Source organism: Myiozetetes cayanensis, unplaced genomic scaffold, assembly GCF_022539395.1.
Source record: "Myiozetetes cayanensis isolate MyiCay16 unplaced genomic scaffold, myiCay2020 scf2-11, whole genome shotgun sequence".
NCBI lineage: Eukaryota > Metazoa > Chordata > Aves > Passeriformes > Tyrannidae > Myiozetetes > Myiozetetes cayanensis.
This window is the reverse complement of record NW_026087411.1, coordinates 38,912,120-38,929,397: the sequence shown is the minus strand read 5'-3', so window position 1 is coordinate 38,929,397 and position 17,278 is coordinate 38,912,120. Positions and strand designations below refer to the sequence as shown.

At 35.9% G+C, this 17,278-nt stretch overlaps 1 protein-coding gene across 1 annotated transcript in view; it reads right to left on the bottom strand.

Annotated features, from left to right (window-relative positions):
- Positions 1 to 1,420: 1,420 nt before the first annotated feature.
- The window catches only part of ERO1B (endoplasmic reticulum oxidoreductase 1 beta), a 28,905-nt gene continuing 13,047 nt past the window's right edge, over positions 1,421 to 17,278 (bottom strand). Inside the window, exons 6-16 of the mRNA XM_050316253.1 lie at positions 16,276 to 16,349; positions 13,525 to 13,645; positions 13,389 to 13,435; positions 12,277 to 12,288; positions 11,451 to 11,477; positions 9,947 to 10,039; positions 9,527 to 9,773; positions 8,658 to 8,727; positions 7,368 to 7,454; positions 5,848 to 5,981; positions 1,421 to 5,134 (exon numbers count right to left, since the gene is read on the bottom strand). Of these exons, the coding sequence (XP_050172210.1) occupies positions 5,074 to 5,134; positions 5,848 to 5,981; positions 7,368 to 7,454; positions 8,658 to 8,727; positions 9,527 to 9,773; positions 9,947 to 10,039; positions 11,451 to 11,477; positions 12,277 to 12,288; positions 13,389 to 13,435; positions 13,525 to 13,645; positions 16,276 to 16,349 (973 nt within the window). The 3' untranslated portion in view covers positions 1,421 to 5,073. The remainder of the gene's footprint in view (positions 5,135 to 5,847; positions 5,982 to 7,367; positions 7,455 to 8,657; positions 8,728 to 9,526; positions 9,774 to 9,946; positions 10,040 to 11,450; positions 11,478 to 12,276; positions 12,289 to 13,388; positions 13,436 to 13,524; positions 13,646 to 16,275; positions 16,350 to 17,278) is intronic.

Sequence of the window (17,278 nt, the reverse complement as noted above, 5' to 3'; positions counted from 1 at the left end):
TTTACTAGATTACTAGAATAAAAGTAGTTCCTTCATTTTGAGGTGTACTACAGCAGCCCCAAATGGTGGACAGGCTTCATGTTTTCCTCACACTCAACTTCAGGAAGCCCAAGTAGTCAAGAATTCTTATGTACATTTCACCAAGTATTTACAGGGAAAAACAAAGGGATGGGGAATAGATCTGATCAGATCTGCTTGAAAGGCAAAAGCACAGTAGTGCCACACTCACATGTCGAGTCTTCCACAGATTCTTGGGGCTTTAGGGTCTTCATCTTCAAGTCAAAGCATGAACCTTGCCTCCAGCAGAAGTAAACTGTTTGCCCTCCCAAAGCTTCCACTGCCTTCTTCACATATGTGCATTGATGAAAAAAATGCCAATTAAACTATCAGTAAGAGATTTTTTTTTTCTTTGCCCCGGCAGATGAACCTTAGGATTAAAGGGTGGGCTCAGTTCCACGCACACTGTGTCTCACCTAAAAAATCCAATGCGCAGGCTGGAAGGTGTAAAGACCTTCCCCGGATCTTCGCTCGCGAAGACTGGCCATTATATTATAAGAGATTAAAAAAGGTGCCACGGGGTTCGGAGAACAGAAATTTTATTAAACCCTTTGAAGTTCTACAATCATGTTCGTACAAAACTTCCCGAAGACCCAGTGCAAGGGAAGTCTGCAGGAATTACATTTTCCTCACAGTATATACAGCTGCACAGCAAAAACTTCAGAGAATCCTGCACTTAAAAACCAGCTTAATCCCTGTACCACAGTAGGCATGCAAAAAAGTGGAATGACAAGTGACTGTAACCAACCATAGTAATGAATTAAATATTCTCAAACACAAGAGATTTAAACAACACTGATGGGTTAGATCTTAAATTTAAATTAAATCACTATAATTATCATCACCTGTGTAACAGGTACTTACACATTTCATCCCCAGTTTAGGTGGGTGTCAAATTTCTAGTAAGACAATTTGTTAAAAATGCATACATGGAAAGAAACAGAGAGCTGCAGAAACCCTTTCAGGGAAATAATTTCAACACAAAGACTCCCATTGGGTGAACCAACCGATAAAATGTTATTTATAAATCTGATTTTATAAGCTATTCTGAAAAAGGGACAGAACAAACTTCATTTCAAAATAAGCCTTTTTGTCTCTTAAAACAATTGGTCTTAAAGAGGGGCTAATGGATTTCTGATGTGCAGACACACTACAGTGCACTGTAAACTGTAACAGATACACAGGTTACCTTCATCTTTCGAATGAAAGTGAAGTGAGATGAAAATCTGCTTATCATTTTAAGCTTAAACAAATTAAAAAAAAATGTAATTTATATAATATCTACCAAGTGTAGTTGAAGGGTAAATGAAAATCAAAAAACATTTTCAAATGAAACCCCAAAAATTACATTCACAAAAAGAAGTTGTAGCAGAAAATACTTTAATTTGCATCTTGTAGATTCAAACATAGCAAAGGTTCAGAAGTGTTTAGATCTCAGTAAGCAGTTCTAACATTGATTTTGATTTTAATAAATATTACATTTTAATAGGGTAGCTATATGGAGAAATTGGAAAGTGATGAATTGCTGATTGCTACTTTATAAACATGAGCATCAAGATTATTTACAACACATTACAGGTCATTTCCCAGAAAAGCACAAAGCAAGGTCAGATAAAGGCAACTCAACCATCAAAACACAACTCAAGAAAGTGTGGCACAGTGTATTTCATGCACATATAATGACAAACAGCACAGATCATCAGCTGAAAAGTAGAAAACACTTATTATTCCAGCTTACACAAGTCTCTGTATTTCATTGTTTTAAATCTGTATTCTCACCTTCCTCCTCAATTGAAGAGAAAGTTTTTCACAATAGTGCTCTACTTTTTACCTTGGTGCAGTTTGCACCAAGTCTTTTTTTACCATTTCACACAATTCTCCTTGACTTGGGAACAATTAAACAGTTTTGTCGTTGTCTTCTCACTACCTCTGGGATTACAATCATTGTGTCATTTGTACAAGGAAATGTACTGCTACTCTGAAATGAATGACAGACAAAGTTGACAAGCTGATCTGCAACAGGGAGCTGGAATTTAAAATAGTTTCCATGTTGTGGACAATGTAACTAACCTTATTCTTTAGTATAAAAACAGACCTGTAAATTTCTAAAATTTATTTGAACATATAAAGAACTAAATCATCCAACCCACACGGCAAAACTTTATAGGCAGCATAGTCACAGAATGTACACTAAATACAGTAAAAAAAGATGGTGACAGGAAAATTGTTTCAACCAGATTTGTTACAGGAAAAATTTTATGTCCCATCCCTACAATGATAGTGAAATGAAACGCCTTCCATATTTGATCATTAAGCAAGATGCACCTTCAAGCGCAACAGAACTATGGGGAAGTTCCCCCCTACAGAGAATCTGCTGTTCAGTTGCATTCCTGTGTTTCCATGACACAAAGGAGAAGAAAAGCTTCCCATCTCTTTATGTCCTTACCCAACAGTATTAACCTTGCCTGCACTTGTGCCAGTGAGGGCTGCAAGGAGCAGGTGTCCAGGATCTGCATACCCAGATCTCTCTCCTGTCTCATGAGCAAGTGCATGATGTTGCTTCAGTGTCTGTAGATTTTAGCCAGGCACAGGTGGGAAAAAAAACCCCTAAATAGCAAGTTGCATCCCCAGAAGGAGGTTGGAAGCAATTCACTTTCCCCACAAAGCAAGGGGAAAGAAAGGAAGAAACATTTTTGAGACTTGGGTCCTTCCTGGGGTGGCGCAGACAATGCAATTTTTTTTTCCCATTAAAAAATCCTGCCTAAAGCTTTAGGCACTGTAACATATAATATTAGATAAATCCCAGCTGTACAGCATTCCTCACACAAGTGAGTCTACAGATTCTAGCCCTTGCAGGTCTATCTAAAAGGCAAGGAATTAATGGCCAACTGAAAACTACACTTCCTGTATATACAGTTACTCAGAAGATTTGGATACTCAGTGTGTAACTCATTTACTAAACACAGCTATTCACATCTGAGCTAGTTATTTAGATTCCCACTTCAATTTAATGGAGAAAGATAAACTCTAGGGTGCAAATGCAGAGCTTGGAAGAGGCCAGGTGAATCCACCTAGACACATCCTGCTCTTCTGCATTAACTAGAAAAAGAAAACCTGTGGTGACTTGCTCAGACACAGTTGCCCACAGGCTAGAGAGGCTACTAGGTAAGAACATAACATCCCTAGACTGGCATCAGCTTTCCCTAACACCACATTCAATTACTTATTGGCTTAAACAGAAACTTTTGGTATATATAACTTCTGTTATATATTGGCAGTTCACTGCCAATTTATAAAACTATCATCAAAACTTTGTGAGGGTGGTTTAGTTTTGGGGTTTTTTTCCCCTTTCTCCTTTTTTTCCCCCTCCTTTCATTTAGCTTATCCCAGGTTGACTCAAGGGGACTTACTTTCTTGAGGAAACAGTATTTTTTATAAAAGCAAGTGTCAGCAGGATAGTCTATTTCATTTCCAGTCAGGTAGAAATTTGAAGCTAGTCTGGAAACAAAGGACAGAGCATATTCCAGCCTTCAGAAAATCTCAGCGGTAAAGGAACACATTATGGAAGCCAATACAGTTACAATCAATTATATAAACAGGTCACTCAGTATCTGGGTGAAAAATGATTAAGAGCACTTAATTTTGTGAAGACTTGTTTTTAAAAACAAGAGATGTATCTACACCGTACCAGCACTTCCTACATTCATAACTCCTAACTTCATTTTTAAACATGCTGGTTTAAAAGAATCAACTACTTCATTTTAGATTTAAACCAATATTTGGTTGCTACTAATTGGCAATGCTGTTTCTGAATTCTGTTCTGACACTGGTAAGTTATCACTGATATTTGTGGACAATGATACATGAGTAATTCTTATTCTATGAAAGCAATGTTATTAACATACCCGTTTTTTTACACTGAATATCCTTTTAAAGAAAATACAGGAAGGGTTTGCATAGATAGAGTATGTGGTATTAAATGTCAGTATGATTATGAATTTTAAAAAGCATCATTTTTTAAAAACTGATTACAAAAACAAGTTCTTTTTACACTGACCTTTCAACATAGCACTCAGACATAACTCATATAGAGCAAATTTATTTCCATGGCTCAAAGACCTAAGTGTGCTGTTTTAACATTTTAGACATCAAAAAGACAATTTCCGGAAACTGAACTTGTGATTACAGTCCAGAAAATAATATGGAGCAAATTTGATTGAGGCTTTTCAGATAGCAGCACTCCACCAGCCATCTCCCCCTGCCCTGACCCCAACCCCCAGGCAAATGCAGGTGCCTAAGGAGCTGCAGAAAAGTTACTTCCAATTGTGCTGCATCAGAGACAAGGTAGTAATTTTAAATAAAAGAAATCCTGAAAAACACAACGTAAGGTAAAAAAATGTTGATCTCAGCACGATGCAAAGGAGCTCAGCATGAAATCAAATTTTTCTGCTCAGTAAATCTGCTATTTTTAAATAAGTTTCATTATCACGGTAAGAAGCCAGACCTCAGCAAGAGCCTTATCTCCTTTTCGTGGTTTGGTGGTTGTTGTTGTGTTGGTTTAGGTTCTTTACCCCCCTTCTTTTTGACAGTCAGAACTTCAGAAGTAACATACCAAATCCTCAGAATACACTGAAGCTCAATAACCAGGGAGACTACAAGTGACCCCCCTCTCTCAGGCAGGCCTAGTCAGGCTGGAGGTACACATGGTTTCATAGAAAGAAGCTGTCTCAGAAAGACAAGGAAATAAGAAAATTTATGAAGTTTCATTACAACAGAATTGTGAGCAGAGAACTTAAAAAATAAACAGATCAGCATAATTTACACGTTTAAAAACTATATATTTCATTCATAAATATATTTTCTAATTAATAACCTTTCCTAGTTTAAACATAAATATTCAAGTTGGTATTTGATTTTATTTTTTATCAGTTCATGTGAGTCCTGTAAGGATCAGTTCCTTCTGCTCAATGCAGTCATGTAAATGATCTTCACTAATGGGTTGTGCAAAGGCCTTCATTACCTAGTTTTCTGTAATAGAACTTTAAAATTCTGCAACTCTTTTATACTCGTGGAAAGCCTGTAAAACAAAAACCACATAAGTGTTATTAAGTCAGATGTGAAAGACAAGTACAAATCATCACATTCATGGGGGCTTTTTCTTTCTTTGTTTTTTCAAACACAATTCCAAACACAGTTCCAAACATTAACACACTTAAGATACACTTTCTCTCAAAAGATCTACTATCTGACTCTCCATTCACATATATATTTACGTAATATTCTACAGAGATTAAAGTTTATATGTTTAAATGTCCCAGTGTCAGTAAACATCTAAAAATCCCTAAGCAGAGATAAAGTTTATTACTGTCTTTTATCAGATTGTTTAAATAGATTGTTTAAACATGAACAGATTGTTATATTCAGGATCTTAAGAACTAACATGATGAACAAAGCAAGAATTGTTTAAAGCCATTAAAATGTTTCATCATTTGATTGCAGTAATTTTTTAAAAAAGTCTATTTAAGAGATTAAAATCCACCCTTCACAAGATGAAATTTATGAGATTTGAGATGGAGAGATGAATTAGATCCAAACACAGAATGATGACCAAGGCTAATAATAAACACTCCATATGCTCAGTTTTGAAGGCATTAACTTTATCAATATCACTAATGGTAATTCAACCTTTAAAAAAGCTGTAGCTACAAGTTCAACACCATCTTTCTACAAAGCCTGAGCACTGACACTCAAGTTTTATGTTTCTCTACTATAGGAATGATAACACCTTACCTTCCAAAGGCATTTACAAGAGCAACTATTTCTTGTCGCGTGAGTTGAAAACCTTTTGATGGGCTGTTCTCAGGAAGGCTCTGTATTTCTTTCTCAGAAAACAAGATCTTCAGAGCAGTTCCTAAGCCTTGAGTCTACAAAAAAAAAAAAGTAAGATCACTCCTTCAGACACTCGGAAAACCATAAAAACTTGCAAAAATTACTAATCCAGGCAAACTGGATATCCCAATATCTCAACCCAAATAACTGCACACAAACCAGGGCACTAATGCAAATGCATGTCATCAGCTGTGTACCGGGTTCAGTCACTTACTTAAGAACATTTGTTTCCTCAGGTAACTTGCTCTTCATCCTTCTGTTTTTAGTATCTTCTTCCCCCATCTCTTTTCTCCTTGGTCACACTTATAAAATATGCCCATAGCAACAGTTCCATCTCCCTCCTGCCTCTTACTTTACAGATGCCCTACTGCTGCAGGAGCATATCTTCCCTTTTCCTCTCCCCTCCCTCTTATAGTCAAACAAGTTTTTCTTATGAGGTGTCACAACATGAGTGCTTTTTCCACCTCCAAACCCAGTGGCACACACTGCAGTTTCACTTTCAACCCCTATTTTCTATGCAGAAATAGAACAGAAGCAGCTTTTCTTATTTTTGCTTTTAATCTGGCTACAGAGACAACCACCGGATTTTGACAAAAAGTGGTTGGAGCTAGCTACAAGGCAACTTAATAGGTCAGGAAGTCTGACCCCATTTAATTGTGAGTGAGAAGGAAAAAACAATAATAGATCAGAAGCATAGAACAGGGTAAGCAGAACTCTGGAAATTCAGCAGAGACCACAATTTTTGATGTTAGGAACTTCTTTGAAAACTGCACTCTGATAGGTTCAATGCAATACAGTGGTATAGTACAGCAGGCACTACAAAATAACCATTCTCAGTCTGGACTTAATAATAGTCTTGAGGCTTAAAATATTGTTAGCAGTAAAATAAAAATAGTAAGCGTCCAGAAAATGAAACTGTTTTTCAACATTCAGCTTTACTGTTTCGTTCATTTGCTGCCTTCTGCATAAACTGTGAAAATCTGAATTACTTTTTCTTATGCCTCAATTTGTGTTGTTAAATATCACCCTGGACTTTCTAACAAGTAAGTGCTGTATTTACAGGAAGGTTTCCCATAACTGATTCTACAAGGCTCATCTGAGATAAGATATTGACTACCAGTAGTAATTAATCATGAAACGTCTGTTTTAAATGCATCTCTTTCAGAAGAAAAACTCTACCTTCTAGTAAACTAAACAGCCTTTGACTAAATAAAATAACGTTTTTACCTTTTTTTTTTTTTCAAACTGTTTATCAGTAATTAGACATATGTTTATTTTTAATACATAGGTAAGGATGTCAAGGACCAGCTGTGTGCTGAAAATCTGAATGCTAAGGTAAAAGGCAACGTGCCAAAATGAAATGGATGCTAATCTCAGAACCTGCCCTTGCCATGCACACACACACACAAAATAAACTGTACCTGCAGCTTGCCCCACAGCCTGCATTTGTCACATCCAACACAGTCCATTATGCGGGATATGTTCTTGAAATGCAATCGGAATTCTTCCTAACAGTTAAAAGCAAAATAAAAAATGTCAAGTTAATGTAAAAAAATAGAAGGTTAACAAATCTAGTACCATTAGGGTATCAATTATCTCTTACCAAAACCAAATAAAACCATTGCCTTTTATAGTCAGGCCATAACAAAGCTTCATGTAAACCCAGAATCTTGTTTCCAAGCCACTTCTGACAGGTAATTCCTCAAAAAACCCTCCAAAAATACCTAACAGGCAGGGTAACACTTGGATTCTGCACACTGACTTTCTACCAACTTTCCCAAAATTTTCCAAGTTAGAACTACTGTATCTGTGTCCCTATCCATTTTTATTTCCTACCCATTTTTATCCTAATCCCTTTTGAACCAGCCTACCTTCTTGAAGAACAGGCAAACAGGCTACAATTCACAAAAGATATTTCCTGTTCAAAGCTGTGGGTAGATCGTTGCTTTGCAGCTTCAGTCAGAGTGAGAGCAAGCACAGCACAGAACTATTTAGGCTGATCTCAATTAATTTAGGCCCAAAAAACACTAGCTGGGCTTACAAAACACTGGCACTTTTCTAATAGCGTTCTTTGTAATGCTGACGAGCTTCCATAGTGCTACTGAAATAAGTATTAGAAGTGCTAACAAATACTAACACAGCCCTTCATTACTGAGCCATACAAACTGTGGAATCGTAGTGTATACCAATCTGAACACTAGCATGTTAACACTGGAAGTTGCTGTGTAGTTACAGCACTCACATTAGGGTCCCATTTCTAGGAACTTTGCTTTTCTAACGTTAAGTATAACATTATATTAGGTGATACTATACTGTATATTATAAGGCACCAGTTTTTAAAACAAACACGACTGGGTTTCTTTGGAGATACTTACATGAAACATTCTATTAGTCAAATAAATTTGTTTGACTAATATTCCATTTAAAAGTAAACACAACTGCATCTACTGGTAATACTAATTCAACTCATTTGCCCCACCACAGTGCTGATGGCAGACTCAAGGCACAAAGCCAGAGATTTCAGTCTGCTTGGATCAGGACAGCAGCTTACTATGCAGTAGATTAAAAGGCCTCAGATACAACTCTAAGTTTTTATCCCTGCCTTTTCTACTCTCAGCAGTATGATTTTGGTAAGTAAAAGGGTTTTCTAAAATAAGACAACTTAATTCCAAAATGGATATTTTGGATGTAATTCAGAAAACTAGCTTTACCTTTAATGACTTGGCTCCTTTTTTATCTCCAGCAAACATGGACTTTTCATCAAAGTGCATACGGAAGGATCTAATAAAAACAAAATACAATCAAAACAAATTCTGGCATAAACTACAGTGTTCAATCAAGCTTGGTGAGCAGCTGATGCCTTCAGTGTAAAACACATTTCAGAGTTCCTAGTCTTTGCAGATTAGCATTAAAAAAAGAAAAAATGATTCGATGGTATCCATTTTACTGTTTAATCACTGTAACTTGAAGTCTGCTATTCACAGTTTTATTGTAATATACACTGAAATTGGCTAAATTTTTGCCTTCCAATTGATTGTTGTCTGACCACGTGTCAAATATCTAGCAAGACTATGATTAGGGACAGCAATGAAGCCACACAACATGTTAGCAATCACAGAAACTAGCAAAAAGGAGAGCAAAGGAACTGAACTTAAGAACTTTACAGAGTAAACAGAAGGAAGAAGGGATGGATAAACCACCACAGGTTAAGTCTGTGATAAGAGCTGGATTACTCAGTGGATCATTAAAAGACTGTATGTAGTACTTTCCTTTTCAAAATAAATCATGTGCATCTTATAGTGAAAAAATCAGAAAGAGCAACATACAGGGAGTAGTCCAGGGTGTTGTGTGGTTTGGGTCTTCTTGTAGGTTTTTTTTCAGTTTTTAAAGACTGGTACGTTCAAACCTCGAAAATATAAATTTCTCCTGACAAACATAAAATTCATCTTGATCTCTCCCATTACTTAATTTTATTACTTCTTTCCACTCTGATTCTTGTCCTATCCTGTGCTCACTTCCGAATACAAATGAGAATTTCAAATTACTGAAAAAAACCAAAAAACATAATTCTATGCCTTACTTTGTATCCCTGAAGATATCGAGTAAGAGAGCTTTAGACTCAGCATCCTCATGGCCATTGCCGGTGTAAAGGTCAACAACTGAGCGCTCAAAGTACGGGGCAACCTTTGACAAAGCACGCAGTTCTATCAAGTACAAGAAATACAAGTTTTTGAGCCTCCTTGGTCCTTCTCCTTTCGTTTCAACAGGGTCAAAGCGGCGAGTGAACTCTTTCACATTTGGTCCCCAGCGAGGCTTCCCCCAAGTTTCTACACAGACAAAAAAAGAAAGAAAAAAAAAAAGGCAGGAGGATTAAAACATATGTATTTAGAAAAAGAAAGCAACTAAGTATACACCAAAAACTTTCAGAAAAAAAACCAAAATACACATTACAAATACTGCAGAATTCTATAGCAAATTCAGTAATTTTACCTAGACTTACCTTCAAGAAGGTAATTTGCACATAGATGCAAGTTGATGCTAGCATGAAGTCCAGAAATGAGTTTATAAAACACTCTCTTCTCAAGGCAAAGACCTGTCCAGGAAAAAAAGACAAAAAGATCCCAAACTAAATACTGGAAATAATTTATTAAAATGAATATACCTTGCCATTTTAATGATGCAAGTCTGCATAGTTAACTACCAAGAGTTACAATTACAGCATTGTTAATAAGCCCTTATATCCCATCATAGGAAAACTTTACCTCCTATTTCTTTATAAAGCAATACTAAGAACAAAGTTTGACATTTCTTGCTTGGTATTTTAGCGTTCTTAAACACAGTCAAATAACTATCTGGTCAATTGTGGTACAGATAAATTGCCATGCAAAAATAAGATGCTTATATTGTTAAAGCAGTAAATTTGAAATAGTGAATTTTGACAGTATGGAAATCAGAAATATATTGTGACCCATCTTAATTACAACTAGAGCTACCACTGTGGAGTAGCCTTACATAAAAACATGAAAAGCCCCAGAAAACTTTACAGCATTGGAAAACAGCAGAAATACTTCTTCACAGCTCTACTGTAAATTCACCGAAGATTCAAATGCACAGAACAAAACTTTGGAAAATACAACTTTGATGCATACAGACTTCAAGAATGTACACAGAAATACAGTGGCATTGAGTGGTCAAAATATAATTTATATGCAGACACTACTTATGATTCCAGTTAGAACTGAAGATAGAAACTACACTTGAAATTTAAGAGTTTGCTTCTTTCTAAAAGATCCATTTGGGTGACTTCCCTGCCACTCCAATCTCCACAAAGGGAAGCCTATCTGCAAGGCTGAGATATGTTCTTATTTACAGACATCACATTTTTAAAGGTATGTAAATCTATATGCTTTTCTACAATAGAACCAGCTAAGAGATTTCCAATTAGACAAGTAAATGCTTATGAAAGGTAGAATGAACTAATTTTAAAATTAAGTACATTTAATTCACTTAATTTTCTGAACACCTCCAAAATGAGATTTTGATTGCTACTACTGCCATAATAATTTCCATTTAAACACGAATAAAGAGAAAATCGCTTTGCCTTCTGAACACACATTACACTTACATTACATACACACAGCATACTTATGTTAGATTCTACAGTGGGAGAAGAACCATCAAAATCTTTAATGTTCTTTAAAGCTGTTTCCAAATAATAACACTTACCCATATTATTACTATTAATGTCCCTGCTTAAATGTCTAAAATAACCAGAAAATTCAAAGTAACTGGAAGTGAACTCCCCCGTTATAGAAGATAAAACACTTAAAGGTTCAAGGATTATACCATCTAAGTGAATCGGAAGACCCTCAAGTAAAGAAATATTCTTTGAATGACAGAAGTTACTGAAGTTATAATTTACTAAAAAGCCTAAACTATGAAAAATGCTACAGCATTTCTTCTAGTGAATTTAACATTATATTAACCCATTCAAGAGCCTTTACCTTCTAGCCATGTGTAGAAAGATTCTCCTGTAAATACAAAGCACATAGTTAAATGAAGAGTATTCATTTTCAACATTACAGTATCTTTAGATTACTATGCATACTAATATTAGCTGCCACCTGGACATAAAGCTAAATAATTTAGCTCTTAAAATGAGAATAGGCACTGAAGTGGCTGAACTCAGAGTAGTTTAAACCTATTGGGGTCAGAGTAGGAGAATACAAGAATGAGCATGACTAAGCTACTGGTGAGGGCATTCAGCAGTGTATGGAAGCACAAGTCTGATGATATGCACTAGTGGTGCAAGATGTGACAGCCAAGTGTAATTATATATGACAGCCTTTACCTTGACTGATACTGTCTGAAGGCTTCCTTTAGAATTAGATCTTTTTGCCCAAGAGCAACTGAAAAGTTGACTGAAAAATCTTAGTCTGTCACTGCAGACAGACCAAATGCTTTCCTCCCACTCTCTTCCCATCTTTCCAAAATGAAGGAGATTCAAGAAAGTATACAAAAAACTGTCCCTTTTCTTTTAAGGGATCTGACATCAGTATCAATGGGGTTCTGGAGAAGCTAATAACACTAGCACAAACACATATTCTGTTAAAAGGATAAGAATCAACAATAGCACTGTGTTTTGCTCTTATCCACTCCTTCCCACTACTCCAAATGAAAGAATGATCCAAATAAAAATATTTTCTGATCAATAATCTGCATAAAAATATAACTTTCCTGCTCTCCAATTCAATAATCATAAAGTGAACAAATCACAAAACTCTCTAATGCTTACTTCACTTCTGCAAGTCAAGCAAAATAATGACTTACCATCATCTCCTCCTTAGAGGGGAAAAAAAAAACAAACATAAGTATTAAAAAGATAATTTCCATAGCAAAACAGTAATGAACTACAGACTTTACTACAAACACTGAAAAAGCACAAGAAATCTTATTTAATCTACAAAAAATAGGCTACTTTCCATACTTCCATTCTTTCTCTTTAAGACCACATGAGACTTAACACATTATAATAATGAAAGTCACAAAGAAATTGGAATCTTAGTAGCAGCTATTTTACATATTCTTGAAAGCTACGTTTTAGGTTCAGAAAGATGGTTAGGAAGTAATTTTCTTCAGTCTGCCTTGTTCAATAATCTGACCAGTGTTTGTTTCTGAAATTCTGATCTCTGCATTAAACTGTTCTTGCAGTTCTTTTTATTTGTGTATATCAGCAGTTTATCAGCTTTTAGTAGTTATAAATACTGAGAAATCTTGATTTTCTAATGGATGGTGCCTTTTTTTTAACTCAGTCTATTGGTTAATAGTTAACTTTTAAGGGAAATGAGACACACTGTCGGGGGGCGGGGGGAAAGCTGATTCATTTGGAACACCAGGTTATAGCTTTCAATTTAAATTTGAAAACCTAAACCCCAAGTAATTAGAATATTTTTCTTAAACATTCTTGCAGATAATTAAGCCTTTCTAAGTGTCCACTCCTCCTTCAAATAATGCAATTATTTGTACACTTGTAACATACTACATATTATGGATGAAAAATTTACAGCTCCGTTACACTAAAGTTAAGTATGTGCTAAGGCGATTAAATTAAATGCTTTAGGAAAAAAGAAACAAGGTAAGAATACACGAGTGCATCCAAATTGGAAAATCAATGTGTCACTAAACAGCTTTGAGACTTATACTATGGTTCCCACATCAGCTCCCCTGACATTAATAAGCCCATTCATATGCATAAGATTTGGCATGTATGTAATCAAGTACCACAAGCCTTAGTCTAAATATTGAAAATGTACAGCTACTTCTACAGAGGAAATTAAAAAAAGCAGAAAGCACACCTACAGACTGAAGATTGCTATTTTCATCACTGGAACAGTCACTATGTTAAAAGAAATGCATTAGAAAACAAAACAGGCAAGACCCACCCCTACTAGGCGCCAGTGGATTTAAAGGACGATAGACAGATCGAGGCCTAGAAAATAAGTCAGAAAACACAAAGATCAGTTTTAAGCTAAACTGAGGTGCAATTATAAGAAACAGGCTTCCTCTTCCCCCAATTACTTAAAGCAGTTTTCTTCATAGATGCTGTTCCATACTCTCCAAGCAGAAGGCCCCTTGTATCCAGTGTAACGTTCTGGGTTCAGCAGCAAATCCACGTACTGTGCGTCTGGAGATCTCTCATCTAAATGGGAAAACTCTTGTTACGTATGCTAACTGATCAATTAAAAAAGATTAAATTTAAACAGTCACACAGAAATAAATACAAATAAGAGGTCTCATATAATACTATTCAATCTTCCAGTTGGATTATAAATGCCTTGTACATAAATATAGAACAACATACAGGCTAAATACAAAGCTCAAAAGTATATGATTTATTCCAAGGTCTCCTATTTGTCCTTATTTTCTACAGTGTCTGATCATCATCTGTGTGGCTTCTCCAAGTCCACCATAAGCACCTGACACACAATGTGTTCTCTCAGCCTATGCTAAGATATAAACAGTGTTTTGTTTTAAATGGTCTTCAAATTCAGGGTTTATTTGTCTGGCAGTATTTGGTTGAGAGGGTTGTTTTTTTGAAATGGGTACACTGTAAATGGGATTCTTAATAAAGATAGGGTCAAAGTAGTACATCTTGTAGTTGTTCATATTGTATGTTTATTAGCTAAATCCATTATTTCTTCAAATACCCTTGTATATTGGCAAAAAAGTCTGAATCACTTTGCTTAACTAACAAACTTGCAGCATATTTCACAACAGTCTGTTGGTTACAGCAAGAAGCACATTATTTAAGCAACATTTCAACAAATTATAACCGTAATTCTGAAGTTCACTACAAATTCAGGCAATTTATCAAAAGAAAATTGTCAAACTGCTTAAAAACGCTGTAGAAATAGAAACTTAAGTTTTCAGCTACAATTAGTAAAAAGCAGGAAGAATTCTCCCCTCTTTGAAATTCTAGGTCAAAAGCAATTCATGCTTAAACAGACCCCACACATACAATACAAGCCAATAGTTCAGTCCTGGCTTATTCACAGGAATAGGCCAAGAAGTGCCATGTAATATTTCCTCAGATATTAAAAAAAAAAGCCACAGAAACAGAGCAAACCTGCTCTAAACAAAAGGAGATGATTCTGCATGAGCACTTAAGCATCACTTCGGCAGCAGCAGCAAAAACAAAGAGAAGAGACGCACAACAACACAATGAGTGCCAGGTGAAAGAAAGTCAAATCACAGCTTTATTTACTTATTTGACAGTGTGGCTAACCTAAGCAGTTCCTATGCTTCCTGGTCACTTCAGGTCTCCACTTTTTCTTCTTGTTATCCACATACAACTGAGTATACGTGCACTGTGGAGCCACGCAACAGAAAGATGGAAAGCTGACCTGGGTTACTAAGTATTTTTCAGCTAGATCAATTCCCCTATCTAGTTTAACATTAAGCCCCCCAAAAAAGATAGTAAAAAGCAAAACTGATTATGTGGTTCTGTGCTACAGAGCTGAGCTCTTTGACCACCTGGAAGAGAGGAAAGGAAGAGAGCAAAAGTTTCTACTTTCTCCCCATCACTCCCAGTGATTGTTCTCTCTCATTCTCCCTGCTTCAGCTCACAAACTCACGATGAGCCAGTTCATCACAACAATGTGGGAGATGGCAGGGAGATGTCAACTTTCCCACTGTTTAAGTAAGCTGAACTAGCTTACCACACAGAAAGATGCACGCCAGAGTCAGTGCAAAAAAAAAAAAAAAAAGCACTGGAAGAACATAGCTGGAAAAAGTACATCCTCCTTCAGCAGGGCATGAAAGATAGAGTTAAAATCAGGAACTAATTAAGTTAGCATTACTTCTAAAAGAAATGCTCCTGAGCTATACCTTTCCCAGCTGAGTACTCTTAAAAAAATGTACTTAGACAACTTGAAGATAGTAGAGACAACAGCAGCTTATTGCATATAACAGGTCAGATCTGAAGGAATGCTCACCAGCTACTACAGAAACAGCCTATATAGGAAAGGTTTACAGATCAGACACAGCAGAAGTGCTGAAAGAGAACTGCAATTGGTAAGTCCACTGCAGCTGCTACTTTCTCAGGTGACACCAAACATAAGCCAAGAGGTAAATGAAAACATCTAGCACCATGCCCTAAATATTCCTAGCATAGAAAGCTTCCTAAGGTGTTATTAAAAAGGACTTAAGTAGTCATTTCTGAACTTGGCAATTCTCATGTTTATCTGAAAAACATTCCTTTGAGCTTTGAACATTACAAGCAAATAAAAAGACTCACATAGGCGGAGCAGAGGGAAGACATAATCTAGTATCCTAATGTTTTAACAATAAGAAAGTCCTTACAAATAAGGCTGCAGAGATCATTTGGAAACAGCAAGGCTGGAAGAAGAAAAAACTCAGTCCAAGCATAGACAGCAGAATAGCAACAAAAATAATGCAGTAGTAAGAAACTGAATCAGCTGCAAGTAATTTGTCCAATATTTGTGATAGATGCAATTTTTTGAAAGAAGTTTTTAATAAAATATATATGCTGACACTCCCCCCGTTTACCTCCTTTATTACTTCCATAAAAATTTCCTGTTCACTATACTAACAGGAGGTAACAATGAATGTGCACTATGTAGGCTACAAAATTCTTCTTGTAAAATTGCAAAAATTTGCACTTTGCATTTATGATATGGACTGCCACATTTCCACTTAGGACAAAATGAAAACCTTTTAAAAGTGATTTGCAGAGAAAATATGATCTTTTGTGGTTTTTTATAAGAGACAGTAAATAAAATAAACACTGAAAAAGCTTAAACATTTTACCATCAAGTTCACAAAAATGATCCTGTGAATCATCGTATCTTGCCCAGTCAATGAAAGCCTCCTTACTTTGGTTACTGAGGGGAGAAAAATACACTTCATTTTAAACTTTTAAATTAACAACATCAATAAGAGCTACTGAAAGAAATACAATCCACATACAGCAGTTAACTCAGAACTGAATGCTGAGTTACTGTATCTGAAACTTGAGAATATATGGAGTTTCTTGCAGGTATCAACTGCAATATTTTCAAAAATCATCTTATTGTTGACACAAAGATTTCACCATCATTATTTGAATGAACTGTGCAGTGAGTTCTCTTCCTTCAGTTAGAGTTTGGTAAAAGACATTCATAGCATTCATTTTTAACACTTTTAAAAGTACTAATTTAGCAGAAATCCTATTTTCATGACCTATACTTTCAATGAAACCTACAATAGTTAGCCTCGCTTTTTACTGGGAGATTGGATGTCTAAACTCCCCTTCCAAGCTAAATTACTCTATGACTATGACTTGTCTTAAGCCATTTAAATAATAATGGGATTCCACTCACTCTAGCATTTTCAGAAGTGCACTATACCAGAGAGACAAGTGTTGAAGTTCCCATACTATGAAACACAAATAGTGCCAAAAGCTTACTTCTATGCCTATGTGCAGCACAGAACTACTGATGCCACACTACTGACAGCAAAATGTAAGCAACGTTAAGGCTGGGAACTCTGCTCCAGGCTGAAGGGAATTTGATTTGATTGAATCAGTACTAGTTCAATTTTACAAACAGAGGCAATTCTACAAGAAGATACATTTCTAACCATCTGCCAAATGACAATAGGAGACTTTATACTCGGCATTAAGTGAGGAAATTCTCTGGTAATTACTAGCAGGCAAGACTTGATTATTACAAGAAACACAACCGATAAAAGAAAATAATCCAAAACCATGAGGATGATGCACTCCTAAGCAGAGAATATGGAAGCTTGCCTACAAAGTACAAACTCTTCCTGC